Raw genomic sequence first — 27,525 nt, 5'->3', positions numbered from 1 at the left:
GTTAGTAGCTCGATTAGCTCGCTCGCCAGGTGTGCCAGCGTCCTGGCGTGAGTTCAATTCCGTGAATCGACATTCGCACCTTGGGGGTTTTTCTCCGTTTCATCTGTAGCCTCTCTCGCGTGGAGCCACAATGGGATTGCGACGTGTCCGTCGTTTACAGAAACTATTGGTCTCGACGGTCTCAAGAAGGACGCGATCTTCCAATCTGTGTGTAGTTGTAGGTCTAGTTCTACACGTGTAGTGTGAGTGTGTGAGTAGCGTGGGTGTGTGTTCGTGCATGTACAAAATACTACAGCTGTATCCAGATGAGAGGCTTTAGAGAACGGTAACGCTACTTCTAGAGCGTCCGTCCATCGTGATGCACCTGCTCTCTACTCGGCTCTTGCCTCGCCTGCTTCCGTCTTCTTATCCGTTCATTCACCGTCTCGTTCTCGCAAGCCTCCGCACCTGCTCTCTACTCGGCTCTTGCCTCGCCTGCTTCCTCTCTCCGCTCCTCTGCACTGCTGCGCCCGCTGCTATGTTTGTCGCTGCTTTCGTTGCTACTCTCTGGGACGGCTGCCATGCTCACATCTAGCTCGCTGCCACCTCGCCTGTTCGTACTCCCTTCCTCTCTCTCTCTCTCTCTCTCTCTCTCTCTCTCTCTCTCTCTCTCTCTCTCTCTCTCTCTCTCCGTGACCTCCATGCCACTGGATAGGGGGGCGATGGTGGTGGCTTCCGGTGAGCCACCCCTTCCTCTCTCTCTCCCTCCCTGCCTTCTTCCCTTACTACGTGACCTTCCAAGCAACTAGAGAAGAGGACGGTGGTGGCAGTTCTGGTGAGGTAGGTTTGGATATGAGTCATCCTCCTTCCCCTCATCCACCATTTCCTCTAGATCTAAGCTTTCCTCTTGCTCCTTCTTCTCATCCTCCTCCTCTTTCTCTTCTAGATCTGGATCTCAGGGATGCCGCGATGGCTAGGGTTTCGGTGAGCTCTGTTGCAGTGGGCTTGTTTTGTTGTTTCAACAAGCAATATTTCTTTGTTGCATTAGTATTTTTCTTTGACGTTGCATCTCGCATTGCATTTTTGTTTTTGTTGTTGCAATAGTGTCGTTTTGCTATTGCAACAAGTAATTTTTTTTGTTTCATTACTCTTTTTTTATCTGATGTTGCACTTGAATTTGCCCTTTTGTTTTTGTTGTTGCAGTATCGTTTTTTTGTTGTTGCAACAAGTAACTTTTCGTTGTTGCATTAGTTTTTTTTTCTGATGTTGTTCTCTTTTTGCACTTGCTTTTTTATTCTGTTTTTGTTGCAGTAGTCTTTGTTATGGTGTTGCAACAAGCAATATTCCTTTGTTGCATTAGTTTCTTTTTTTGTTCTTGCATCTCGTGTTGCAGTAGCCTTTGATCTGTTACTGCAGTTGTTTTCTTGTGATATTGTAGTAAAGTTTGTTCCATGGTCAAGATATGAGGCACCTAGCGGGGTGCAGCGGGGGTTGGGTGGCGCAACAGAATGACAACGTGATGCGTGGCGAGGTGGGATGGCGGATGGACGCGTGCTCGCCTTATTCGCCGATGCAGCTCAACTCCATCCCATCCCACTCTCCTTCGGGCCTCCCTCCTAACCCGCTCTACTTTGCTCTGTGCCGCGCCTCTCTCCCATCCCACTAGTAGCACCGTGTGAGGTGGGCGTTCCGTGTGGATGGCGTTCCGTGTGAGGAGTGTTCCGTGTGGGGGGGGGGGCGTTTCGTGTGAGGGGTGGACAGATCCTAGGTGCGTTTGGACGGGCCTCTAGATCCAGACATCCGGGCGCTAGTAGTGCCGTTTAGAGGGATATGGCTTGTCCGGTTCCTACACTCTTAGCTCTAGTATTCCCTACATTCACCTTTTCAAATTTGGCCTCAACTATGCTTTAAAGTAACAAGTGGGTGAGAACAAGTTTCGACATTAAGGCACCATCATCCATAACCCTTATGCTGCTCAATTTCTCCATTACTTAAGTTGTTTAACTTATGCTGCTTAATTTCTCCATTATTTAAGTTGTTTAACTTAAATCTACATCTCCCACTTGCATTCTCACCTCTGTTTTCTTTTTTTCTGACACATACTCCCTTCGCCTAAAAAGAGTGCAATTCTAGCTCTTCCCATTCAATCAATCAAAAGGTTTATTAACTTTATACAAAAGTACTAATATTTATGATATCAAATAAGGAGCATCAGAATAATCATAAAATATATTTTATAGTCAAGTAGTTTGGAGATATAGTGCTGATATTATTTTCTATAAACTTAGTCAAACTTAAGATGTGTCCACCATCCATGGCTCTTAAGTTGTTTAATTTTTGTATATGTAGTCTATTTCTTTTTATCTTTAGTATTTACTTACTACCATAACAATCATTTGAGTACCTACAACACGTTTGTTTCATGTTCCACAAAGATGTGTCCTAATCTTGTAGTCAATTGTATTTAATGGTTTTCTTAAAAAGATCTGCATTTAATGGCCAACAAATATTCCATCATTCGTAAACACTGATGAATGCATCTTATAGTAGTGTCAAAATTATGGGTCGATGATAGAAAAACATTATATTAGCTTAGCATTTCCTAGAGAAAAAAAGTTTGCTAGTGACATGATCTGCATGTGCTCTAACACGTTAAGTTGTTAATGCACTTGAAAATTACCTAAAACATGTTGACACATTACCCAAACTTTCCCAGTAGGTAGCTTTACAAATAAAACGTGCTAACACATCGGTATGCGACCCTCCAGTGTGAGCTCTGCTTCTAGCTTTGGTATGCATTTCAGCATTTGTGTTACTATATTGCTATCGTTCCCTTATCAATTATATTATTATCTAAAGTAGAGGTAGTTTTGCTGAAATTTGATTTAGAACTTGATTTTTTGTCTTAATCTCTGCTAGGAAAATGTGATTAATTCGGTTAGAACAAAACTAAACCAAAAATTGAACTCCTAATCTTTTTTGAACCAACTGGTTCCCATTTCCATAATCAAATGTTTTCAATAACTAAAGAACCGATCTGAAACCAAATAGAAAGCTAAATGTCAACCCGTACCTAAACACGGCACCATTGGCGATGAAGTAGTCGAACACCATGGTCAAGGTGTTGCTACCGTCCGCGTCGACGGGCTTGCCGTCCTTGCCTAGGCTCGGCGCAGACGATAGTAGCACCCTGACCGTGGTGTCCGGACAACAACAGTAGTAACTTCTTGATCTATTGTCTATTAATCACCAGCATGTCGACATCCACTTGATCGATCTATATATATCGCTATTTAGTTTAATTTTCTACTTCATTTCATTCCTCGATCACATCTCCCTCCTCTTATATAGATTGAAATCTAGCGACCAACAATGCAAGCAAGCAATGGTGTTCCGCCACTTTTGTTGCATGCATGCATTAACAGAAGTTTGGTCATTATTAGTGGTTATCCCTGATCAGTATAATAATAGCCTAGCTAGTTTTAGATCAATTAGACGATTCTCCACGCGTTGCTGCACAACTTCTTGTAGTGCTTTATAGGAGGATTATTTGAGTGAATCTACTTGATGTTGGCTTCTTATGCTGCCAAGAAAATATATGAATCTAGCTTCTTTGGACCATATGGTAGACATGGATAACAAATGGTAATAGATCTAGTTCTTATAGTTCAAAGCATATATATATATATATATATATATATATATATATATATATATATATATATATATATATATATATATATATATATATATATATTAGAGTGGATTTTATGTCATGGGGGATAGCCGTCACCCCCAAGGGTGATAACGCACCACGTTCCAGATTTGCGCCATCGGTTGTGTTGGACGGTTCTGATTGAATTACTTAATATAGAAAGAAGCAACATGTTTTTTAGGATGTTGGCTCATTTTGAGTAAGTGGTCCATTCGCTTGCTTCAACATCCTTGCTTTCGTGTGTGTATAAAAAGGATACAGGGAGAGAGGGGTAGGTGTGCTCACTTGCTTGTGCTCATTATTTTTAACAGTATGGGTGCCGCCCAGGCAAAGGTAGTTTGTTTGATTGATTTTCGAACTATGTTTGTTTCTTTGCTATGTTTTGTTTTCTCTGGTGAATCGAATGTTTTGCAAGCCCCCAGTTGTGTGTTGTGTAACAGGGAGAACAGGTGGATGGCATTGGGTTCCTACCTGGGTACCACTTGTTGCGTTTGTCATCTGGGGATCTGGATAGGCTGGTAAGCGTTAGATAACCCGTTTTCTCTTGCTTTCTTGTAGCACGATACAACATATTGTTTGAACTGCATGCACATTTCGGGTTTTTTTTTGTGCAGTTTGTCCCTAGGGGCATGGTCACACTGTGCGATATGTACCCCGGTGCTTCAATCACGCTAGAAGATTGTTTCTCTAGAATGTTCAATGTTATGATTTGTTCAATTGTTATGATTTGTTGTATACCTGCTTCAATGCTCTCATGTGATTTAGTAAGGTGTATTTTTAGTCATAACAATGAAGCTGGTCAAATTTTGTCGTTAGGAGAGACGCGCCAAAACACTACAGTCCGAGGGTGTGCGCCAGGCATCAGCTTTGAGGACTGGGCGTCGACACTGGCAAACAATAGGTGTAAAAATGCTAGAGCTGCACCTGCCATTTGTACAGTGATTCCTGTCTCGCGTGTGGCAGGTAAAAGAACAAGCTTTACTGTTTGCGGTGCATGTGAATTCTTATTTGTCTGTAGTGAGTGACAAAACAATCTATATAATGTGTCGGAGGGGGCAGCAACGGCGACCAACGCAGGTCCACCTTCTAGATTTAGGGTGTCCAGGTTGTTGTCCATGTACTATATTGTGCCCTTGATCTTATTTAGTTCACTCAAAAACCAAAAACTTTCAAGATTCTAAATCACATCGAGACTTGCGGTACATACATGGAGTATTAAATATAGAAGAAAATAAAAACTAATTAGAAAGTTTGTCTGTAAATCATGAGATGAATCTTGCCTATTTAGTTCGTGATTGTATAATATTTGTCAAATAAAAACCAAAAAGCTACATTATCGAAATCCAAAAATATTTTCAGAACTAAAACAAGGCCCTGGTTTAGTTCCAAAAGATTTTGCAAAATAGAAACTGTAAAACATTTTTGTTTGTATTCGACAACAAATTGCCTAGGCGCGAACTAACTAGGTTCAAAAGATTCTTATGATAGATTACAAGTAAACTGTGCAATTAGTCATTTTTTATCTAGATTTAGTAGTCATCCAGACCGGCAGCGGCTATTGGAGATTTGTCTTCTGAACTTTACTAAAGAAGTAAGGCAACATATGTGCAGCAGCGTGTAAGTTGTAGTCTGTCCAAAAATAAGGGGGGTGCATTATCCACCGTGGGTGATAGATATCCCCCATGCAACCAGGATATTTCCCATATATATATATATATATATATATATATATATATATATATATATATATATATATATATATATATAGAGCTGCGAATGCAGCAAGCAAGCTCCATCCCACACTACTGTATGTCTCTCCTTCCATGTCCTTGTTGCCTGAATTTGTCTCTCACTAGGTGTTGTACGCGCGTCTTCCATGTATCTCCCACTGCCCGCCCTGTGGCCGAAATCCATCTTGCGCTGCTGCACATGGGAAGACCCATTACCCCTATACTTGTTACAATGGACTATATTAAGATATGTGTTTACACACTTTTTAATGCAAATTCAGTGGTGAAGAGAGAGTGAGAGCATATGTCTTTATAAGGGCAAAAATAACTTTATCTGCTATGCCGGCCGTGAGCACTTTGGACTTTTTGACTATACAGCAAAAATATAAGCTAGATGATTCGGATGGAGGCTCTTGGTTTCTTTTAAATTGATTGCCATGGATTGCTAGCCCTGTTGATTGTTGGAAAATGGATGAACATGATGGGTGAGGGAAGCAAAGAAACGGACCATGCAGTTTCGTATTAATAGAGGGAGAGGAAGTGGACCTCATGTGGCATGGTAGGACCCTTAGGATGATATGGCTAAACAGAATTGCTGAGAAATAGAGTAGTGGGGTTTTGCTTAGCAACATATATTGCTCATTTATTCTAAGCGGTAGATTTTGCTTAGCGGCAATTATATTAAAGCCTCCGGTAGGACGGTTTAGGAGAATTATACGTAAATTCAACACATAACGTTACAAAATGACCATATATAAGGACATCTTTAGGACAAGAAACAACTTTTACATTTTCAGCCATTGGATTTCTTCCGTGGGCAATTGTTATCCTTGGCGCCATCAAACTTTTGTGCTTGTGTACTTTATATACTAGAAGCATACCCCGTGCGTTGTCGCAGAAATTTCATATAATAAAATGCTTGTGTGTGTTGCTCACATGGACATTATAGTTGCATGTATATATACACTACTGATGGGTTTTAATTGTACGTGATAGTGCATTGTTGAATTGGACAGATCGCATGTTGAAGTATATAGCTAGTGGGGTTTAGGATTATAAAAGATATAGGTAGATATGGCTTTGGGGTGCCAATAGCAAAATTCTTAGGTTGATAGTATTGGTCGTGGCATAGTTTTTTTTATGGAAGTGCCAAGTTCCACAACTGACGGCCAGGTACCTTTTAATTTTGCCAATGTAATCCCACTAACCTAACCCAAGCACAACCTGACCCAGCAATGCAAAGGCCATAACACACACATTACCGGTTGCAGTGTCAGGGTCCTCGATCAACTATTTCAAACCAGCTAGCTAGAAAACAGCTCGCCTCTCAACACCACCATGCGTGGGATGGGAGTCCTTCCAAGGCAAACAGCGTCATAAACAAATAACAATTGCTAGGAGGAGCGTTACATCATCGCTGATGAAAGCCATGGCCTAACCGCAGCAGAATAAGAAATGGTGGAATAATGTTTGGCGAGCACGAGAGGACACTCTGATCAGCTGCTTTTGTCTCCACTTTGCGGAAAATCGAATGGTCATTTTCTTGATTAGGACTTTGCAGAGTTGCTTGTATACTTTAGCTAGCTTATTGTCATGTGCACTAATGTTGGGTTGATGAGAATTCAAGATATTCTGCATGCATTCAGGTTTTGCAATGCAAGATTCGTGGCCGGCCGTGCGTGCGTGTGCATCACAAAGTTAAGTTACACCTCTTTATTAATCACCTCTTTATTCAAAGAAGCAACATGATTAGTGTACTTGATCATAATTATACCTAATAATAAGTATCATTAGGGATTTTTTTTGTTTTGGCTCTACCACTAGATGGGACCTAGGGATCAAGGGAGCGAGGGCACATACCATCATCACTCGGATTTCTGTTTTGAGTGGCCATAATTCTTATTTAGTGAAATTATTAAGGTCCCATAATGCTATAGGGTCCACCCGTGATAGTTTTCAGATCAGTATCGTGATTATTGGCTCCTTCCTTTGGCAGCTGCGTCCAACCACACAAACTTTTGTGTGTGTCGTGTGCTTCTATATATATATAGTGCAGTGCCGAATGCAAAATCTACTTGGTCGAGTCAAACCATATATATGTTTGCTAAATTTATGTAAAGCATACCACACGCACAGGAAGTGTGTGAACAACGTGGTGGCTAAAAGGTCGAGAAAATCAGCCTAATCATACACGTTGGCATTTGCGGCAGTTTATTCCCTGGTCGCCTTTCAGTATGGCCATGATGTAACGTACGTATAACTTGGGAGAGGGATGTGGTTTGGGTATCGGTGTGAGAAATTATGTCCGCAGATACGGGCTTAGCTTGGTTACACTGTTTTCGAGGACCATCCGTTGCTGTTGATGGTGGTCATGTCACAAACTTATTATCTTGAGCACATACTTGCTTATGGGAGCGAGAAGGCTCATTACTCTTTTGTCATGGGTTCCGGCTCTTTTCGGACCGACTGATTGGAGACGGGGACAGGTGGAGGTCTAAGCACCGTAGTAAGGCCGGGCCTTATGTGCGGGGGCTTAGGGTCCAAGTTTGCACGGGGACATAAAGCCCTCGACAGGAGTGCAGTTGGTTGGTCTTGTTTGTACCTGGGGTGCAGACGAGGCGTGTATTTCGGGGTACCCAGCTGGGATATATTGATTCACGAATCGTCGTTGTTATCAGCGGTTTGACTTGGCTATTGTCCAGCACCGTAGTAAGAATGTGGAATTGTAGATGTTGGTAAAAATGGTTCTGCTTGCTCAACTCTTGCTTGAAAGTAGAACATATATGCTTACCTAGAATGGTTAGCTAATGAAGTAAAATGGACAGCTAAATAAAATGAAATCTAAGGATGAACTCTTAGTAATGCTTTCTGCAAAATAAATAGCACACTAGCCATAAAGCCTTTCATAATCGTTGAGAGTCGGGAATATATCTCTTTGGGTAAGTCTTGCGAGTACATTGTGTACTCAGGGTTTATTTTACCCTGCTGCAGGTGCAGCTTGAGGAGTGGTCTCTGTGTGGAGGATTCCGCTGGTGGGCATAGCTGGATGTCCTTGTATCGTTGTCGTAGATTTATTTCCGTTGTTATATTTGTGGACTCTGAACTTTGGTATTGTAATAAATAAATTTCGAGACTTGTTGTATGAAATGGATTAAGTATTACTTATTATTGGATTCTGGATGTAAACGTGGATTGTTTCGAGTTCTTCCGTTGGGTGGGCTCGACAGAGCTGACTGGAATAGCTATCTTTTGGGATACTTAGTGTTCAATGGAAGACAAGTACTCCAAAAATGTATTATTTCGGACGGTTCTGCCACACTATTGTTCTTTTTCATTCAGCGCTAGGGGCAAAATAGTCTTTTCATGTACTATTTAACCTCGTTACCTTGTCAAACTAACGGAAGGGTCATAAAACCAAACAAAACTTGAATCTGGGCTAAAAATAACTAAGTTCGATCAGCAAGGCTAAGAAACTAAGAGGCACCTTTTATAGGGCCAAGGAAATAATTCTCTCAATGAAAAGAACAATCTGGCTACGAGAGTACAAATTGAACTCAGCTCAAAGGGATGCAACGGGCCAATTGAGCCACTGCGTGATTGGGCTTGTTGGGCCGCTGCATGCTGATGGCAATGGACACATCGTTGGGAAACAGGTCCTTGCGCACGAAGGCATGGTACATGGTTGCCCCCAGCACGCCGGTGACCGTGACGGACGCGATCCCGGCGAGCCCGATCGCCAGCGCCCGGCTGACCAAGCTGTTCACCGACGACGCATACACGGTGGTCGCCATGGCCACGCTCGTCATCGGGAAGGTGTACGCCCACCACGCCAGCGAGAACCTGACTCCTCTGAAGAACAGGTTGACACGGACCACCAGCGACATGAACAGGAAGAGGGAGATGAAGTAGGGGATCTTGGCGGCGAAGCCGAACTCGCCGGAGAGCCTGGCCCATGCCATGGAGGCGACGCTGGGGACGGCGACGAAGAGGAAGAACACCGGGTGGAGCTCCTTGGGGAGCCGCACGTCGTTGGTGTCGAGCCACTGGTACAGCGTCACGAACAGCACGGCGTAGTGCGCCAGCCCGACGGCGAAGAAGAAGAGGGGGGCCTCGTGAAGCCCCACCAGGGCTCCCAGCACCGCGCCGACGAAGTTGCCGACGATGGCAAGGTGGCTCGTCGGGTTCGCCACCTTGGACAGCCGCCGCCCGCCGCCGGACAGCCACTGGCCGTAGATCTTGAGGTCCAGCAGCAGGATTGGAGTCATGAGCACGTACCAGACGACATGGCTGTCGTGGATCGCCGCCACCGGCCGCGGATGGCCCTTGACGAGGAAGAGGCAGGCGACCCATGGCGCGAAGAAGAAGTTGACGCGGATAGGGTTGCAGAACTCGCGGCGCACGGCCTCGAAGTAGAACACCGCCTTGAGCAGGTAGACGGCGGAGACGAAGCCCGTGAGCGCGACGGAGACCCACCAGAGCGCCTGGTTCACGGCCGGGCTGACATGGAGGAACGCCATGGAGGGCTCCGTCTCCAGCGACTTCCACAGCATCGCCTGGCTGCTGACGCCCAGGCACATCCCGAATGCGCTCACCGGGAACCGTAGCAGGAACGGCCATGTCTCGTTGTCCGGCAGCGTCGACACCTCCGTCGCTCTCAGCGTCTCCAGCTCCGGCCCTTGCAGGGCGGAGAAGTATCGGTCGGCGCTGGGGACCTCGTTCTCGCCGTCGCCGTCGTCGGTCTCCTCCTCCTCCTCCTCCTCCTCCTCCTCGGAGATAATCTTCGAGTCTGCGACGACCTCGATCTCTGCCGGAGCCGGAGGGTGAAGGGTGGAGAGCTGGCGCTCGACGCAGCTGGAGAAGGTCTTCAAGTGATCGAACCGGCGGTCCCGCCATGGCTCCTCGCTGAGGTTGATCGCCATGCGCACGGCGTCGCCGTCGCTACAGATGGACGTGCACGCACCGAGGTGAAGCCCAGACGGCGACAACGGCACGCTACATGCGATGGAGTACGGAATGTCAGTCTCCTGCACGTGAGCTGCTTGATCCCCGTGCGCCGCCGCCTGCGCACTCACCGTCACCGCCACGTCCGCCTCCTTCCTGGCCACGGGAGAAGCGCCGTCCATTCCCGCCGCCATCCCGGATGCTCTTGCTTTTGGCAATGGCGGCTCAGAATCGCTTGCGTGACCGATGCAATGTGTAGCTCATCTCGATAGTGGTAGTGGATATGCCGCCGCAGTGCCAAAGCGTCCAGATTATTACAGGAGAGAACTGGAGAAGTTGTAGCTCTAATTCTAGCTACTTGATGCAGCCATGGATGTCACCATGTGTGCATATCTTGAAAATCTCTATCTCTACTAGTTCTCTACCTACAACTAAATATATATCTCTTACATCTACATCTCTTCTTATCTCTATATATTGTAACAGTTTTAGATGCCACGAGGTCAACTTTAGTACTGGAATTGTAATGGGATACAACAGCGGCGGTAATGGTGGTCGCCGGCGTTCTCAAGCCGCGGCTCACCGTCTAAAACCGACGCGAACCAAGAGTCCAAGACAACATATATCTCCATCAATGTACGACTAAAAGCCACAAATGTTCATGTCTATCTGGAATAGGATTGGGAAGAAATTAAATAAAAAAGGGAAAATGCTCTCGTCTGCTTGGAGAATGTATAATGTAGGCATACAAAAGCATAAAAAAAGAGTAAAATTTATGGGCGGTTCTTTAAACTTGATCATAATATCACTTAGGTCTCCAAACTCTCTGTTTGCATTTTTGGCTCCCTGATAAACTTGGTTTGGGTATCATTTAAGATCCAAAACGGGCACGGACCCTATCTAATAGGTGATGTGACAACCTATTCTTTGAATGTACTTCAGCCAAGCTTGTTGGAATCTGTTAAGCATTAACTGGGACACATCCCTCCAACCTCTTGATATGCTGATCAAAGCTAGAACAGATTTTGGAAGTCACATCTTCAGAGAAATTTTCATCTCGGCTTGCTGGTCAATCTGGAAAGTCAGAAATGGAATTATTTTTTACAATAAAGCACTCTACTTAGTTGAATGGAAATTGGTCCTAAAAGAGGATCTTAGCCTCATTTGCATCAAGGCTAAGAGGAGAGTTGCAGAACCCTTGAAAATTTAGTGTGAGAATAGGCTTTAGTCTCTTCCAGAGTTTTTAATTTTGGCCGTGAGGGCTTTGTACCACCTCTGTACATATTGTATTCTTTTGTCCATATTTCTATAAAAAGAAAAAATAGGTAAAGAACTTCCCCGCTGATTGCCTCAAAAAATGTCACGTCGTGTCCTCACCGGCGAACAGCTGTCCTCGTCCCTAATAACCACCCATGCACCCCTGGCGGTGCCTTTCTTCTCTCCTTTGAGGTGCCAGTAGAGCGGCCAGAAACCCCATTGTTGGCTGGGCTACAACTGAAGGTTAGAATTAGAGATATCTCACTGTGTCCTTGTCATTGTCGTCTAAACTGAGAACACCTTTTGGGTGCACTCCAATTGAGGTTTGAGATGCTATTGCTGGCAGATTTACAAGTCGTGGGTTTGTTTCACAATCACAACAATGTGAAGTTCGCATGTGGAGTTTTATTTAATTATGATAATTTATTTAAACTAGTGAACATGCACGTGCGACACACACGTGAATATATAAAAAAAACTCATTCATAAAGGAGCAATTGTAATTCACATTAAAATTCTGGTATTTTTTTAATTGAAAGTTCCACTACTCGGCTACCGGCACAAATTGGAAACCACATCCATCTATACAACTGAGAATACCTTGATTTAGAATCAACTACCAAGCTGTTATACAGTAGGCTACATTACAACCTCCTGATGCATGAAGTACATAAACATTTATCAGTCATGAGCAAATATCCCCATCTCTCTCATCAAACCACTTGCAAAGCTTGTGATTGAAGTATGTTGACACTTGACAATGCAGCTTGCCTTATCCTCTTACCATCATCAGAATTTGTCTTCCTTGTGTACTGGGATGCTTTGTATAATCTCACCATCTTCCCATTCCCCTCCTACTACTCACATCCGCATACCACACTTCAAATATCTTTCTAATATTTGGACAAAAATAAAGATTTTCACCCCATAAAGCTAATCAAATATATAAAAACAAACCTTACTAAATTTTGATTTATTAAAAGAAACCTCAGATACTGTAGAAGCTTGGAAGTTACCAAAAAGGCTTTTGTACTCGAAGCTGTTTTTAATTTTGGAATTTGGATTTGCTCACTAAAATTACTTTCTTTTAGCCCATAGTAAAAAAGGAACTATAATTTGTAGGATAGTATCTAGAATAGAACAGTATCATATCTAGCCTATGAAGATTAGCATGAAAAGAGTTTGGTCACTGAAATTAACATTTTAGCCCATAGTAAAAAAAGAAATATAGTTTGTAGGATAGTATATAGAATAGAACAATATCATATCTAGCCTATGAAGATTAGCATGAAAAGGGTTTGCTATCACAAAAAGATCTATAGTATGTAGGATAGTATATAGATTATCTTTACTTTAGCATTGCCCATTAATTTGACCTAAGTTCAACTTCATTGATTTTGGAAAAATTTGCAGAAAGACATATTCATTTGTACAGGTTCTATTAAATACTTATTAAGAATATTTAGTGTGGATTTTAATAGAACTAATTTAATGTTGTAGATGTGTTTTTTCTATAAATTTTAGTAAAAGTCAGAGAAATTTGATTTATAAAAAACTAAAGTCAACTATAAGAGCATCTCCAAGAGATTAGCCAAAAATATTAACCAAATTTACCGATTTAGCTACTCTCTAAAATAGATTTGACAAAAAAATATTAGAGTACTCCAACAGACTCTATAAAGAATAGCTAGTGAGGTAGACTATCCAAAAGTAGAGAGTGAATAAGATGGGATGAAAAGCTACTGAATTTAAAGAGTCATTTTATAGTGTTGGAAACATTTTTCCTTCAACAATAACTAAATTTACCTTTAGAAAATAATTTATCTAATCTCTTGGAGATGCTCTAATTTAGAACCGAAAGAACACTAGATAAATAGATGGATGTATATATTGCTCCGGGAAAAAATGGCTACAATTAATCATTGTGTAGCAGATATTCAAGGGACACCGAATGGTAAAAAGAGGGAAAAGTAATAGATCAACTGGTGGCCCATCAGGGCCCAAACTCCAGCCCACAAAAACACACTGCCAAGTTTGGATCGGTGTAATTAAGGGTCTGTTCAGATCCCAAATCTTTACATCCCAAAATTTTTGGCTATAAACTTTACATTCAAATAGGTGTTTAGATACTTCCTAAATTTTTTGGTCTGCAACACACAAGATACGAGTCCATAAGCAAGTTTATACAGTTTTGGGCTCTAAGGTCCCAAATTCTAAATTTTTAATGCCAAGTTTTACAAACCCCTGTTTAGACATTTCTCTAAAAGTTTTGGCTGTTTGGCTGCATCTAAACAGACCCTAAGCAACTAATGCCGCAGGGATTAACCACTGCAAACCGCATGACGGCAGATAATTAAAACGCAAAGAAGAAATATAGACAGAAATAAATGGAACCAAATCCTCGACGGATGCAAACCTGCTACTCCAATCTCCATGACGGCATCAATGGCGATCATATTACATACTACATACATTCTCTCTCGTTCTCCAAATCCAAATTATAATCCAAAAAGCAAAAAAAACAAATAATGAATTGCTACTGCTAGAATATCTCTCTGATTGTTTTTTGAAACGGAAAGCATAAAATCCTGAAATTAAAAGGGTATCCTTACTCTATGTAACACCATCAATGCAAAGTCACCTGGCTCCAACATGCCCTGAGATTTCAGATTCACAATAAATAGTAACTGCCGTGTAAATAGTGTAGTATTATTTACAGTCTATTTTTTGCTGGATTTATTATTCAAATTCGTGGTGTTATTTCTTTCTATTCTTTTCATGTGGCCATTTCTACTCTCTGTTCATCTGCCTATAAATACTTACCCACCACCATAGCAATTTCCAAGACCAAGAAAAGAAATCGATCCAACAAACTGAATCGAGAGCGATCGCGAGAGAGATGGCGCCGCCGCGGCTTCTTGCTTCAGTTGGTGGGCTGGCGGTGGCGCTCTTCTGCTTATTGGGCCAATTCCAGGCCCATCAGCAGCCCAACTACCGCGCCGCCCTCGCCAACGCGCTGCTCTACTTCGAGGGCCAGCGCTCCGGCAAGCTGCCGCCGGACCAGCGCGTCCAGTGGCGCGGCGACTCCGCGCTCGCCGACGGCCGCGACCACGGCGTACGCACAAAGCACCTTCGTCGTCGTCGTTGCTGCACATCATTCACACCTGCATTTCCCAGCATGACGAATTGACGACGCAATCGCGCGACGCAGGTGGACCTCACCGGCGGCTACTACGACTCCGGCGACAACGTGAAGTTCGGCCTGCCGCTGGCGTTCACGGTGACGATGCTGGCATGGAGCGTGGTGGAGCACGAGCGGCCACTGGCGGCGGCGGGGGAGCTCCGGAACGCGCTGGCCGCCGTCCGCTGGGGCGCCGACTACCTGGCACGGGCGCACGCGGCCGACGAGACGCTGTACGTGCAGGTCGGCGACGGCGACTCGGACCACTCGTGCTGGCAGAGACCCGAGGACATGGACACCCCGCGCACGTCCTACAGCGTCGACGCCTCCCGGCCCGGGTCCGACGTCGCCGGCGAGACGGCGGCCGCGCTCGCCGCCGCCTCCGTCGCGTTCCGCCAATTCGACCCCGGCTTCAGCGCCATGCTCCTCGGCCACGCCGAGCAGCTGTTCCGTTTCGCCAAGATCCACCGTGGCCTCTACCAGAACAGCGTGCCGGAGGCTGCAAAATTCTATCCGAGCCGCGGCGATGAGGTAATTTATTTACTTCAAAATTCCATGGAAATTTTGATCCAAACATTATTTTCTGAAAATTGTTCACGTAATGCAATGTTCTTGTTGGGATCAATGATCGACGATCAATGGGACAGGACGAGTTGATCTGGGCTGCAGTCTGGCTCTTCATCGCCACCGGTGGTGAAGACTACAAGGCTTTCATCGCCGGTGACGGCAACGTCGGCGGGGCGCAGACCTCGTTCTCATGGGACAACAAGTTCGTCGGCGCACAAGCACTCGTCGCCAAGGTAAGCGAACGAGAACGCACACCTATAGCGATGCGATGCTAGTTAACAACCGTGGCAAATAATCCGCCATTGATTCATGTTGCTGCTCGCAGCTCATCTTGGAAGGGAAGCTGCCCGACGCCGGCAACGCGGCGGCGATGAAGAGGCACCTGGAGGAGTTCCTCTGCGGCGTGCTGGAGCACAACAGGCTGAGCCCCGGCGGCGTGCTGTGGCTGGAGTCGTGGAACAACCTGCAGTACGTGACCCCCGCGGCGTTCGTGGTCGCCGCGCACGCCGACCACCTGGCGTCGGCCGCCGCCGCCGCAGCCGCGCTCCGGTGCGGCGGCGCGGCGCAGCTGCTGGCGTTCGCGCGGTCCCAGGCGGACTACATCCTGGGCGCCAACCCGGAGAGGATGAGCTACATGGTCGGGTACGGGACGAGGTTCCCGGAGCAGGTGCACCACCGCGGCGCGTCGGTGCCGTCCATCAAGTCCAGCCCCGGCAAGGTCACCTGCAAGGGAGGGTTCGGCTACTTGAGCAGGGACGGGCCCAACCCCAACGTGCTCGTCGGCGCCATCGTCGGAGGGCCCGATGGCAGCGACCGGTACGACGATTCCCGGCAGAATTACCAGCAGACCGAGCCGTCCACCGTCACCGTCGCGCCCATGGTCGGAGTGCTTGCCAGGCTTTCGCAACGGAACTGAGGAAGTGAGGATGAGATTTGACATGGCTCTCCATCTTTTTTTAGCAGGAGGTTGCTTGCGTTTAGAGGATTATTCGGTGACAATGCTGAACAATTATGATTTATTACTCTCTTAGAAATCTTGTAAATTGACCACAAATGATATCCAATAAAATCACTTCTCAGTTTCAAAATCTGTTTTTTCAAGGGCCATTGGCCCCAATGTATCATTCCAAAAATCCAAATAGAAACCTGATATCCCCTAATCTTTTTTTTTTCTTTTCGGAAGGACAACAAGAACCTTTATTAAAGCTCTATTAGAAGAAGAGCATCTTAATTTTATTTATGAGGAAAAATAGGAAAAACGAACAAACATATTGACACAACATCCACAAGACCACAACACAACTGCGACAAGATGACTTTAGGACGATCAATAAACAACTACCTCAAGACGACAACATTGAGCAAAGCAAAGGAACACAATGACACCAAATATAACCAAGCTATCAATAGCGTCCATTGTAGGGGTTATTGGGATGAAATTGGATCACAGCGACATTATGGATATGGGTATTTGTTTCTTTTTGGATTCAGATACAGTTAGTATTGAATACAATTAAGTACGGATATTAAATGTCTACTAGATTTGTTGTGAGAGAAAAATATTGTTGAATGACTAGTAGATTCAGCAGGCAAACAAAGCGGTATTTGAACTCCTTTCGGGTGGACAATATTAAAAGGAGATTTATCCCATTTTCATCCATATAGGTCATCTTTGCCCAGCTCAGACAAACACGACAGCTCTAGCTTCCTACCAAAGGGCCATGCATAGATGCTTCTCTAAACTCATCATCACAACCATAAGCCCGTGAGTGCTGATGTGCCTGTGCGTGGGGGCATCACGAAAAAACACACACACGATACTTTCACGCTAAAGGTGCACGTAACCTTGGACATCATCACGCTGAAATAATTTCCTCATGAAGAAACCAGTTCTCTATCTCTACTCTTCATTTGGTAGGTAAGACACAGCATTGAGACTACCCTCTACTCTTTATTTGCTATATAAGACACTACAACATTGAGACTACCCTTGTATTACAAGGTTTTTGCCTCTAGCAAGGAGTTGAGCTAAGACAAGTAATCAGTAGCAAAGATGTTCTGTTACTCCCAAAAGAGCAACATGCAACATGTGGAATAATTCTCTTACTCCCATAACAGCAACATGCTGTAAACAGCTTACTCTAATATTGGTCCGACATGAAATTATTCGATTCCAAATTTTGGAACATGTTTTCATACACGGACATATACCACCATATATATTACCTGAATCTCCCAAAAGGTTGGATCACCCTAGCAATAACTGATAAAAGACCAGTGCGAACATTAAGCAGCAGCAACATCAAGCACCGGTAGACAATCCCTTATAACATCCGCGGCATGCTCCAGCTCCTTTTCTGAGATGATGAGTGGTGGCACCAGCCTCACAACATTGCCTTTGCCGGCCGTCAGCACTATGACGCCAGCGTCCAAGCATGCGTCGACCAGAGGACCAGCTGGTACATCTAGCTCAATGCCAACAAGAAGACCAACCCCACGGACCTCCTTTACGTGTGGGTTTCCACTCAGCTTAGTGCGGAGGAGCTGCTTGAAGTTTTCCCCTTTCTTGGACACCTCAGCCAAGAACCCAGGTTTCATGATTTTGTCAAACACGGTTATCGCAGTCTGGCAGGCAAGAGGGCCGCCGCCGAACGTTGTACCATGGTCGCCATAGTTTATGGCTGCAGCAACCTTCTCCTTGACCAAGACAACACCTATCGGAATACCGTTGGCCAATGGCTTTGCTAAGGTCATGATGTCTGGTTCTACTCCATACGCCTCATGGGCCCAAAGGTAACCTGTGCGCCCGAAACCACATTGCACCTGCGTTTAGAAACCATATGCCACCATTATATCTGATGACTGCTTACTTCACAGGTTGATGCAGCTTGAAAACTATGGAATAATCATGATGTATTGCTGAATTGACAATAGGAATGTATAATAGAAGTAACATATTAACTCAGATAAGAGATAAGAAATGCAGACTCTCATAGTTTCATATCCATGTTAACTCTTAGCTCTTGTATTCCTAAAGTTGGTAATGGAATGCATAGCTACAACAAAATTGTGAATGTTTCGAACTTTGTCAACCAAGCATGAATTACTAGCAGTGTCATGGGGTTGTCAATATGAACATAACAGAGTTGTGGCAGAGTACACCATACCTCATCAAAGACCAAGAGGGCTCCCGCCTCATCACAGGCCTCCCGCAGCCCCTGCAAGAACTCCTGTGTGGCGCTGTGAATACCACCCTCACCCTGCACGGGCTCGACGAACACAGCAGCGACCCTACCGGACTGTATGAACTTCTTGGCCGCCTCCAAATCGCCGTAATCCACGAAGGTCACTCCGGGCATGACGGGCGCGAAGGGCTCCCGGTACTGCGACTTGCTGGTGAGCGCGACCGCGCCCATGGTTCGGCCATGGAAGCTGCTGCTGAACGCCAAGAACTCCATGGGCGGATCGTCACTGTCCGGGTGGGCGACCCGCTGGAACTTGCGGGAGAATTTGATGGCCGCCTCGTTGGCCTCCGTGCCAGTGCTAGCGAAGAAAGCGCGGTCCGCGAACGACACCTCCACGAGCCGCTTCGCGAGCTCCACCTGCATGCGACAGCGAGCCACTTCAGCTGGTGAACCAACCGGAGAAAACAGACCGGACGGAGCAATGCGTCGAACACATGGTGAGCGAGCGCGGGGAGAAGGAAGGGGGAGGACTGCGGGGGCACCCACCTGGGGTGTAGTGTAGAAGACGTTGCTGACGTGGACGATTTTACCGCTCTGCTCCGCGATGGTAGCGCACACGTCGGGATCCGCGTGGCCGAGCGCCGTGACGGCGATGCCAGCGGACATGTCGAGGTACTCGCGGCCGTCGACGTCGTAGAGCTTGCACCCGCGCCCGTACTCGAAGACGACGCGGGACCGCTTGTATGTGCCGACGAGGTACCGCGCCTCGTCGTCCATGACGGCGCGGCTCGCGGCCGACAGCTCCCGCCGCGCCGGCCCCACGGCAGAGGCCGCGGTGGTCGGCGGCGGCGGCGGCGCCGCGAGGCAAGCCGAGACGCGCGCGCGGCGGGACTGCGGAGCGGCGGCGGGCCGCGCGCCCGCGGCCCAGCCGGCGGCGGCCGGCTTGATGGCGAGGAAGGACTGGAGCGAGGTCATGGCGGATTGCGAGTTGTGGGGCGGCGTGCGGGGCGCGTGCGTCTCGTTGCGTGGGGATTTCGATACCCGGGTTTTTTTTTGCGTTTGGGAGTAGGGTTCCGAGAAGATATCGGAAAGGAAGGGGATTGCTTGGGATCACCCGCATGGAAGTGAGACGGAGGGGGAGTAGCCGGGACGGGAGTAGGGGGGAGAGCAGTCAACAAAGCACTTTGGTTATGTGACTACTTAACTTTGGGAGAAAAAAACTCTGTTAAGCCTTTCTAAATCTCATTCTCTAAATCATTATTTAGAGAGTGATTTGCATAAAAATCGTTTTCTATATCTTTTCATTCTTCAACAGTTTTGCTAAATTTCATATGCACTCTAGAGAGTCATTTTTATATTCTATATTTGGCTAGCGAAAAATCTAGAATAGACAATAGCTATATTTGGATGACCATTTAGAGAAGTTGTTGGAAAATAAATTTTTATCAAAATCTCTACTCCTATTATTTAGGAAGAATATAGAGAGTCTCTTAGTGATGCTCTTAGTTTTGACTTATATCATTCTAATTTTCTTAGATTGTATAATGTATATCTAGATGCATAACTGAACAAGCTACACTTTAGGGTAGAGAGAATAAGAGGATGTTTGGTTGCTGACAATCTCCATGCCACATGCATGGCTGCCAAACTCATGCCACAATGTTGCTTGATTGACAATTCGTGCTAGGCGGCCACAGCTTTTTGCAGCACAAAACTCTGCCACAGTTGTGGCGTCGTTTTTTAGCGCCACACCTTAGTCGTGGTCACAACTAAGTACAGCGGGCTATGGTTGGCAGCTAAATACTCTCTAACACTTATGGCAAGACGATGAGTTCTTAATAATAACATAAGCATGACAAACATAACCGGCCACAAATATTTTCCAAGCTAAAGGTAGATTGGTAGCGCATGCATGTCGGATGATAAGATATTCATGTTTATTGGAGTCGATGAAGGCTCAAGCGAGATGACTTGAACACCGAGTGTATGGCTATAGGGGAGAAATCGGGTGCTCCCACATCTTAGGATGATACCACGCTACCAATATGTGATACATTACATCTAAAAGAAGAACACACCAAAATTCTAGAGCCATCTAAACCTAAAACTCAATGAAGAAGAGGATGAAGTTGCAAACCCTCGCTCTAAATCCTTGACCTTGCCCCTCCCACTAGGAGTATTTCTTGTCCACGTCCTATAGACATCGACATATTTGTGTACATATACAGAACGTGCAAGGACGGTTAGTCCATTTTAGAGTTTAGTATAGGGACTCAGATTTTACCAGCTAGACCCTAGTTAGGAGGAGCAGGAGAGAAGAAGAAGAAGACTCATCGACGTGTTTGAAACGCAGAAATTTCATATAATTTGCACAGAAATTTTACAGGAATTAGTTCAGTTTCATAGTAAAAACACAGGGACTAAAAAATCATATAAAAAATCATATATTTTAAACAGACACTTAGAGAAGGGCAGGGCTTTTGCTGAAGTTCTGCGATCGCAAGATGTGCTGGAGAAGCTTTGGGACGAGAAAATACTAGGCCGTTGTGCATAGTTGTGTCAAGAAGATAGAGTAGGTGCAATGTGCAGGGGTGGCACGGTTGGTAGCAGTCGCGCACGCAGCCGTCTCGGATCACAAGTGACTAACACGTTTCAAAGTTTGGTTTCAGTTCCTCGCCAACACGGCAGGCCTGCTGCGATTTGACTACTTAGTTTTGACACGCACAAACGACGAGTTAAGGTGGACATAATATATGTGTGCAAAATTTAAGCTTGAACAAGAACTCAAACGTTCACTTCTCTTTATCTTCTCCTCGTGCAAGTTGTTGTTCAAACTCGAATTTTGCATGCACATTGGTGATTACAATTTCTATCAATTCATACTATGGTTATCGTGTAGAAACGTTCATATGACGTTCTATTAATTTTTGCAGCAACGTAACTACATCTGGAATGTGGTGCCTATAGAATTCTTGCATGATTTGTGCATTCCAAATAGGCCCAAGAAAAATATCGAGCACATGTGTCAAAACAAAGTTATCGTGTATGTCTAGATCTGATCAAACTTCAGGTCAGGTCAGGTTAGGATCGGGTTGGTTTTTTGGGGCAGATCAGATTGGGTGGCCCATGAATGGGTCTCAGGTTAGCTTTTTTTTTTTTTTTTTTTTTTTTGCACATTTGCATATTTCTGATCAAACGATCAGTTTATTTATCGTAGGTGAAACTGCTCTAGCATGTTAACCCCGCACAAACATCCCAACAATCCTGAATGAAAAAAAAGAAGGTAAAAAAAAAGCAAGCAGTTCCCATCGTACAGAAGATGGAACTTATTTTCCATACGGCATTTTCATCTCTGAAGAAAAAACAAAAAGGGCCGGTACAAACAGTGGTTTGTTCCATCTCCCTGGAGACACAGGGGGTGAAGTCAAAGCACAGTGATCCGTTCCAAGCGAAGTTATTTGTAAGCAAATCACCGGGCTGTGCAGGCGTGCAGCGGTTCCCCCGTCAAACAACTAACCAAAGCTGTGCGTGCTCCTGTGCCTGAACTGAGCCCTTCCGACTCAGGCGTTGAATGAATCAGATGAGTTTCTGTATTAGGGTACATCTACAAGCTCTGTCCAGCGTTGGCGGCGGCGGCGTCATCAGTATAACAAATGCTCGAAAACATGGTCTACGTTGCGTTGCCACTTCGTCTCGTACAGATTCAGAAGCCTCTCAGCAGGTGTCACTCCTGTAGCAAGGTAAGTTGATTAGGATCTTCAGAGACAGAACAATTGATTGATTGGTGGCAGCAAAGCTAAAATATGGTCAGTCACGAGAGGATGCTGAATAGCATTACCTGTTCTCACCACTTCGTCAACCTCTCTAAGGAAACCAACCTCCTTGTATCCTCTTCTTTCCAGTCCACTCTGGGGTTAGCGCAACATAAACATTATTACAAACATTTCTCTCAACTTGGCCTTACTTCGGGGGAAAATAATTAATCATAGCAAAGTACTCTAATTTACTAACCTTGGCCAGTTTTAGAACTTCCTCAGCTAAATCTCTTACATATCCATCACGAAATGGTGTCTTCAGACCAGTCACAGGTACCTGATCAGTGTAACACAGCAAAACTAATTAAATCTGCTAGACTTTATTCTTATCTATAATAGACAATTTCTAATCACAAGAATATGGTAAAGTTCTATTTGACAATTGTAGTTGTGAGGCAAACCAAACTTTAGTTCCCTATCAAGAATATTTTCCGTTGTGCCAAACAACAAAAAAATCTTTTTAGTCCCAAGCAAGTTGGGGTAGGCTATAGAGTTGAGACCCAAAATGAGCCACCAACAAAAAGGGGGGAAAAGGAAAAAGAAAAACCAAATTGTGTGGAAAGAATGGTGCACAATTATTTTGAGATACCTTCCGTCTTAGCATCTCTCTTTCCTCCTTTGTCCAATCAAAAGTCATGTCTATAATACTTTGTAACGATTCCTCATCGTACAGCAGCCCAACCTGTAGACTCGCATAAAAGCAGAAATCTGAATCAAACTTCTAGCAAAAACTAGAAATAAACTAATACCATAGAGAGCCCATATTCATATTAACTAGTGGCTGTCAGAGGCAGTGCACAGAAATACAAAATAAAGTAAAAAAAAAAAGCAGGTCACAAACCCAAAATGCAGGCAGTGCACACAATCTCCTCCATGGGCCACCATCAGCACCTCTCATCTCAAGGTATCTTTTTAATCTAACCTGCGAGCAGAATACAGAGGACAAGAGTTATTGCGATACCTAGCAATGACAGATATACCATTCTGTAAAAGAGATAAAAGGGTAAACCTCAGGAAAAATTGTTGTTAGATGGTTCTCCCAATCATTAAGAGTAGGCAACTCCCCAGGAGCCTGTGGGAGCTTTCCTTGCATAAAATCCTGCAAAATAAACACAAATCAAATGAGTTTTATGAATGAAAACCAAGCACTGTGTCTTGTAAATGGAGGGTTAAAAAAATATAAAATCTTTACAGTACAGTACTATAGAAGTAAAAGGACATCAAGGATAGAAATAGACCCGAAACGACATTCCGGTGCAGTCAATATACTTTTTATTTCGATACACAAAATACATTGGAACATCCAATGCATAATCCACATATTGCTCAAACCTGCACCCCAAACAGAAACTATAATCAGGATTGTTTCACATGGAAAATATCTTTAAAGGAAATGATGCAATTAATCAATGGCACTCAAGGTGGACGAGCGGGGGAGTTCAAAAGGAATGCTGACCCAAATGAGTTATCGAAGACAAAAGGGAGCATCCCTGCACGGTTGTTATCAGTATCTGTCCAGATATGGCTGCACATAAGATCAACTGTCTTAATAACTGGAGATAATGAAATTAACTTATGTATGCCCTGAATGGCTATCAAGTAAATACCTCCTTAAGCTGAGAAATCCATTTGGTTTTCCTTCTTTGAAGGGAGAATTGGCAAATATTGCAGTTGCAATCTGTTAAATGAACAAGCCAGCATGATTTGAGAACAAGGAAATAAATTATCACAGAAGACAAGACAATAAAAATACCCACAGGCTGCAATGCAAGGCCAGCGCGAAATTTCCTTATCATATCCTGTTCTGAACTGAAGTCAAGATTAACCTGGACACAGAAGAGTGAACTTCTGTCAAGACTATCATAATAATCAGTTAACTTCTTTCATGAATCAACTTATGTCATAGATAGAGTTTCAAGTATTTTTTAGATGAGCTCAAACAAAGAGTACTGTTATTCTGAAAATGGCACTCCACACATAGAAATAGAAATATGCTCACCTGCACAGTACATGTCCGGAACATCATGTCAAGACCAAGGGTACCAACTTTAGGCATGTAATTCTTCATTATTTCGTATCTTCCCTACAAACCAATGATTGATTTGTCAGATTTTACAGGAAACAGAAGCAGTCATTGCCTAAGGCATATTTGAACAGGGCTACAGTATGAGCTGTCTTTTTTTCTAACTGATCAACACATTAGACGGGTAACTAGCAAGTCTAGTGTGTCAGCAATGGGAAATGTACCAGAAGACAGCATTTCTAGTGATAGCATCTTATGTAACTATTTTAGTATCAAGAATACTATATTACTATGCTTAAAAGTCATAACAAGTATCATGGGTGGAGGTGACTGGCGAGCAGTTGTTAACAGTCCAGGAACAAAAACAAAGTTAAAAAAGAAGTTTACAAGGATAAAGGACAGAATTACCTTTGGCATTATTGGTATATCACTCAGTGCCCATTTCGGCTGAAAGCCAAGCCCAAGAAATCCTATTCCCATTTCCTCTCCAACTGCTTTGACCTGCAAGAACAGGCAAACTTTGAGGTCATACCCTAATTGCACTGAAATGCATGAGTCTTGCAGAAACAATACAATGTGGTGCCATGCATTTGAAGATTTTCCCATGAGACCCAAGTCAGCAACTCAGCATGTTAAAAAAACTACAAAATGAACTCCAATAAGATGCTCGAGTTAAAGATATAGTTCTCAACAGAATTATCATGGTACGCAGGCAGGGGTGTCAGTTAACATTTGGTTTGCAATACAAGTTTGCTATTGTATCATCTCTGGCAAAAGAATGGTCAGTGTTATAAAATGTCAAACAAAAACACAGACAAGCTAAGATCATAGTTTCCGTAAGATGCTCTACAAGGAATACAATGTCAGTAAGAGAAGTTACCTGATAAAGATGTGAATTGACCTCAGCACAAGTTTGATGTAATGTTTCGAGAGGAGCGCCACTAAGTTCAAATTGGCCTCCAGGTTCTAGTGAGATGCTTTGCTTTCCCTACATCCCATACAAATCAGACAGGTTACAAAGATAAACTAGAGCCATCAGAAAAACCTGCACAACTTTCTGTTAAGCTGTGTCAACTAAAGCATATGAGTGAGAGTGACCCATCGAAAGGATGGGCAACGCCCTTTGCATCCAATTTCAATTGTTGATGGATGATAACGCCCTTTCCATAAAATTTCAATTGTTGGTGGATGATATATAGCGGCCACATTCATGCAAAAGGGAAAGGAGCAAATGGAACCGTACCTGCTTGAGGCCGATAACATTGTCTCCTTCCATTATCTTGTCCCAATCAAATCGCTCAGCGAGCCCATTCAGTATGTCACGAATCTGATCGTATTTTATAGGGCGTAACGTGTCGACTTCGAAACCAAACTTTTCATGCTCCGTGCCAATTCTGTAAAGGGACAGACATGCACTTTGAGGATAAAATGAACAACCAACTGAAATATATATTCCTTCTTTTTTAAAAAAAAAATACAGGGACAGCTTCAAATAAATACCAGATCAAATTGTCGATGCTCAAAATATATTTTCCTTTTTTTAAAACGAAAATTTAAAGACAGCTTCAATAAATACGAGACCAAATTGTTGGTACTCAAATAACTTGAACACAATTACAGGATGAAATGGTAGCCAAGTGATCATCACACTAATGAATCCATCCTAGTACACAGTACGCACTAGAGCCGGATCCCGGCTCATCATTACAAGGCACAAGGCATTACTAACCCATCTCAAACGTTCGGCACCCCCGGGGGGCAATTGAAAGTAACCTCAATTTTAGAGCTAGACAGCGCTGTTGGCTATAAGAACGCACCATATGTATATCATATCAAACAACAAAAAAGAATTACGCGTCCACGTCAAACATTCCAGCACTGCCACTAGTATCGAACCAAAAAATAAAATAAAAAATAAGAAAAGCAACATATGGACAGCTTCTGACCTCCAATTCTCCTTGGGCTTGCACCCGGAGACGAGGTAGGCGACGAGGTCGTCCTTGGTGAGCGGCTCCGTCATCTGCACCGCCTCCTCCGTGGGGGGGCTAGCCGCGACGGCCCCGCCGCGCCTCGTCCTCCCCGTCCTGGCGGCCGGCGGGAACCGAACCCCCGCGAGCGCAGTCCTCGTCCTCCTCCCCCCTGCCGCCGCGGGGCGCGCCGCGCCGTCCGACGACACCCGCGCGACTGCCAGCCGCGACACCACCGCCATCGAATCCAACCGCCTACGAACCTGCCAAAAATCCACCACACACACACACAAAAAAAAAATGGAAGGGAAGTCAGCGGGAAATCGCGGAATCCGATACGCCAGGCGTGGAACTGAGCCACTACTCACCTCGCCGCGCCGGCACCCGGAAGCTAGGGTAGGGTTGGTCGGCGTCCACTGCTGCCGCCGCCTCTGCGTGTGCGGCTGCTTCCGCCCGCAGTACAACTGCGGGTGCGGGATGGAGTAAGGGGAGGCCGGGATGGGGCAGCGCGTGCTGGAGTAGTTATATAGTAAAGCGGTGTGGTGGGGCCCGGGCGTCAGCGTCGCGTCAGCAGCGGCGCGTTGAAGTGCGCGCGGCCCCCATCAAATCGCGGGAGCGGCATCGGCGATTCGGCAGCAGGAAGCAAGAAGCCGCCGGGGCGGCGGCGAGCGGGGAGGGAGAGGGGAAGGGGAGGTGCGGGTGCGGCGGCGTCTTCGTCTCTGACGTGTGGGCGCGGCCGGTGATTTTACTACTAGTGCTGGGACACTTTTTTTTTCTTTTAGGCCTTGTTTACTTCACTCCGAAATCCAAAAAGTTTTCAAGATTCTCCGTCACATCGAATCTTACGACACATGTATGAAGCATTAAATATAGACGACTAATTACACTGTAAATCACGAGACGAATCTTTTGATACTAGTTAGTTCATGATTGTATAATATTTGTCAAATAAAAACGAAACTGCTACAGTAGCGAAATTCGAATTTTTTTAACTAAACAAGGCCTTAGTGGTGGAAGGAACGCAATGATCCTGCGATTTCTGGGTTAATTAATTCGTAAAAGTGGGGAGTGCTCGGCTCACACGATTCTTCCTGCGTGCAGTGAGGCCAAGGCCAGTGACTACGGAATCATCACTGATGACGAAGACGATGGTGCCGGGGGCCGA

At 44.9% G+C, this 27,525-nt stretch overlaps 4 protein-coding genes across 4 annotated transcripts; 1 reads left to right on the top strand and 3 right to left on the bottom strand.

Annotated features, from left to right (window-relative positions):
• Positions 8,816 to 10,579, bottom strand: LOC8068172 (S-type anion channel SLAH2). Its single transcript, XM_002439177.2, has one exon. It carries the CDS (start codon positions 10,557 to 10,559, stop codon positions 8,979 to 8,981), a length of 1,581 nt encoding a protein of 526 aa, XP_002439222.1. The 5' UTR covers positions 10,560 to 10,579; the 3' UTR covers positions 8,816 to 8,978.
• Positions 13,528 to 16,444, top strand: LOC8071271 (endoglucanase 14). The gene is made up of 6 exons (XM_002440478.2): positions 13,528 to 13,592; positions 14,292 to 14,325; positions 14,609 to 14,737; positions 14,834 to 15,334; positions 15,451 to 15,603; positions 15,696 to 16,444. Exons 1-6 carry the CDS (start codon positions 13,528 to 13,530, stop codon positions 16,284 to 16,286), a joined length of 1,473 nt encoding a protein of 490 aa, XP_002440523.2. The 3' UTR covers positions 16,287 to 16,444.
• On the bottom strand, positions 17,241 to 19,695 carry LOC8071270 (acetylornithine aminotransferase, mitochondrial). Its single transcript, XM_002439176.2, has 3 exons — positions 19,102 to 19,695; positions 18,538 to 18,972; positions 17,241 to 18,193 (listed from the first exon to the last, which is right to left on the bottom strand). The coding sequence occupies exons 1-3, from the start codon at positions 19,528 to 19,530 to the stop codon at positions 17,657 to 17,659; spliced, it is 1,401 nt and encodes a 466-aa protein (XP_002439221.1). The 5' UTR covers positions 19,531 to 19,695; the 3' UTR covers positions 17,241 to 17,656.
• Positions 21,740 to 27,049, bottom strand: LOC8071269 (glutamate--cysteine ligase A, chloroplastic). Its single transcript, XM_002439175.2, has 16 exons — positions 26,729 to 27,049; positions 26,340 to 26,623; positions 25,637 to 25,787; positions 25,274 to 25,381; positions 24,802 to 24,894; positions 24,370 to 24,453; positions 24,128 to 24,196; positions 23,978 to 24,048; positions 23,827 to 23,895; positions 23,609 to 23,702; positions 23,380 to 23,469; positions 23,212 to 23,292; positions 22,960 to 23,052; positions 22,567 to 22,647; positions 22,394 to 22,463; positions 21,740 to 22,285 (listed from the first exon to the last, which is right to left on the bottom strand). The coding sequence occupies exons 2-16, from the start codon at positions 26,600 to 26,602 to the stop codon at positions 22,197 to 22,199; spliced, it is 1,506 nt and encodes a 501-aa protein (XP_002439220.1). The 5' UTR covers positions 26,603 to 26,623; positions 26,729 to 27,049; the 3' UTR covers positions 21,740 to 22,196.

Source organism: Sorghum bicolor, chromosome 9 (genome assembly GCF_000003195.3).
Source record: "Sorghum bicolor cultivar BTx623 chromosome 9, Sorghum_bicolor_NCBIv3, whole genome shotgun sequence".
Classification (NCBI taxonomy): domain Eukaryota; kingdom Viridiplantae; phylum Streptophyta; class Magnoliopsida; order Poales; family Poaceae; genus Sorghum; species Sorghum bicolor.
Note: the sequence above shows the minus strand (reverse complement) of the source record. Positions and strands in the feature narration are given on the sequence as shown.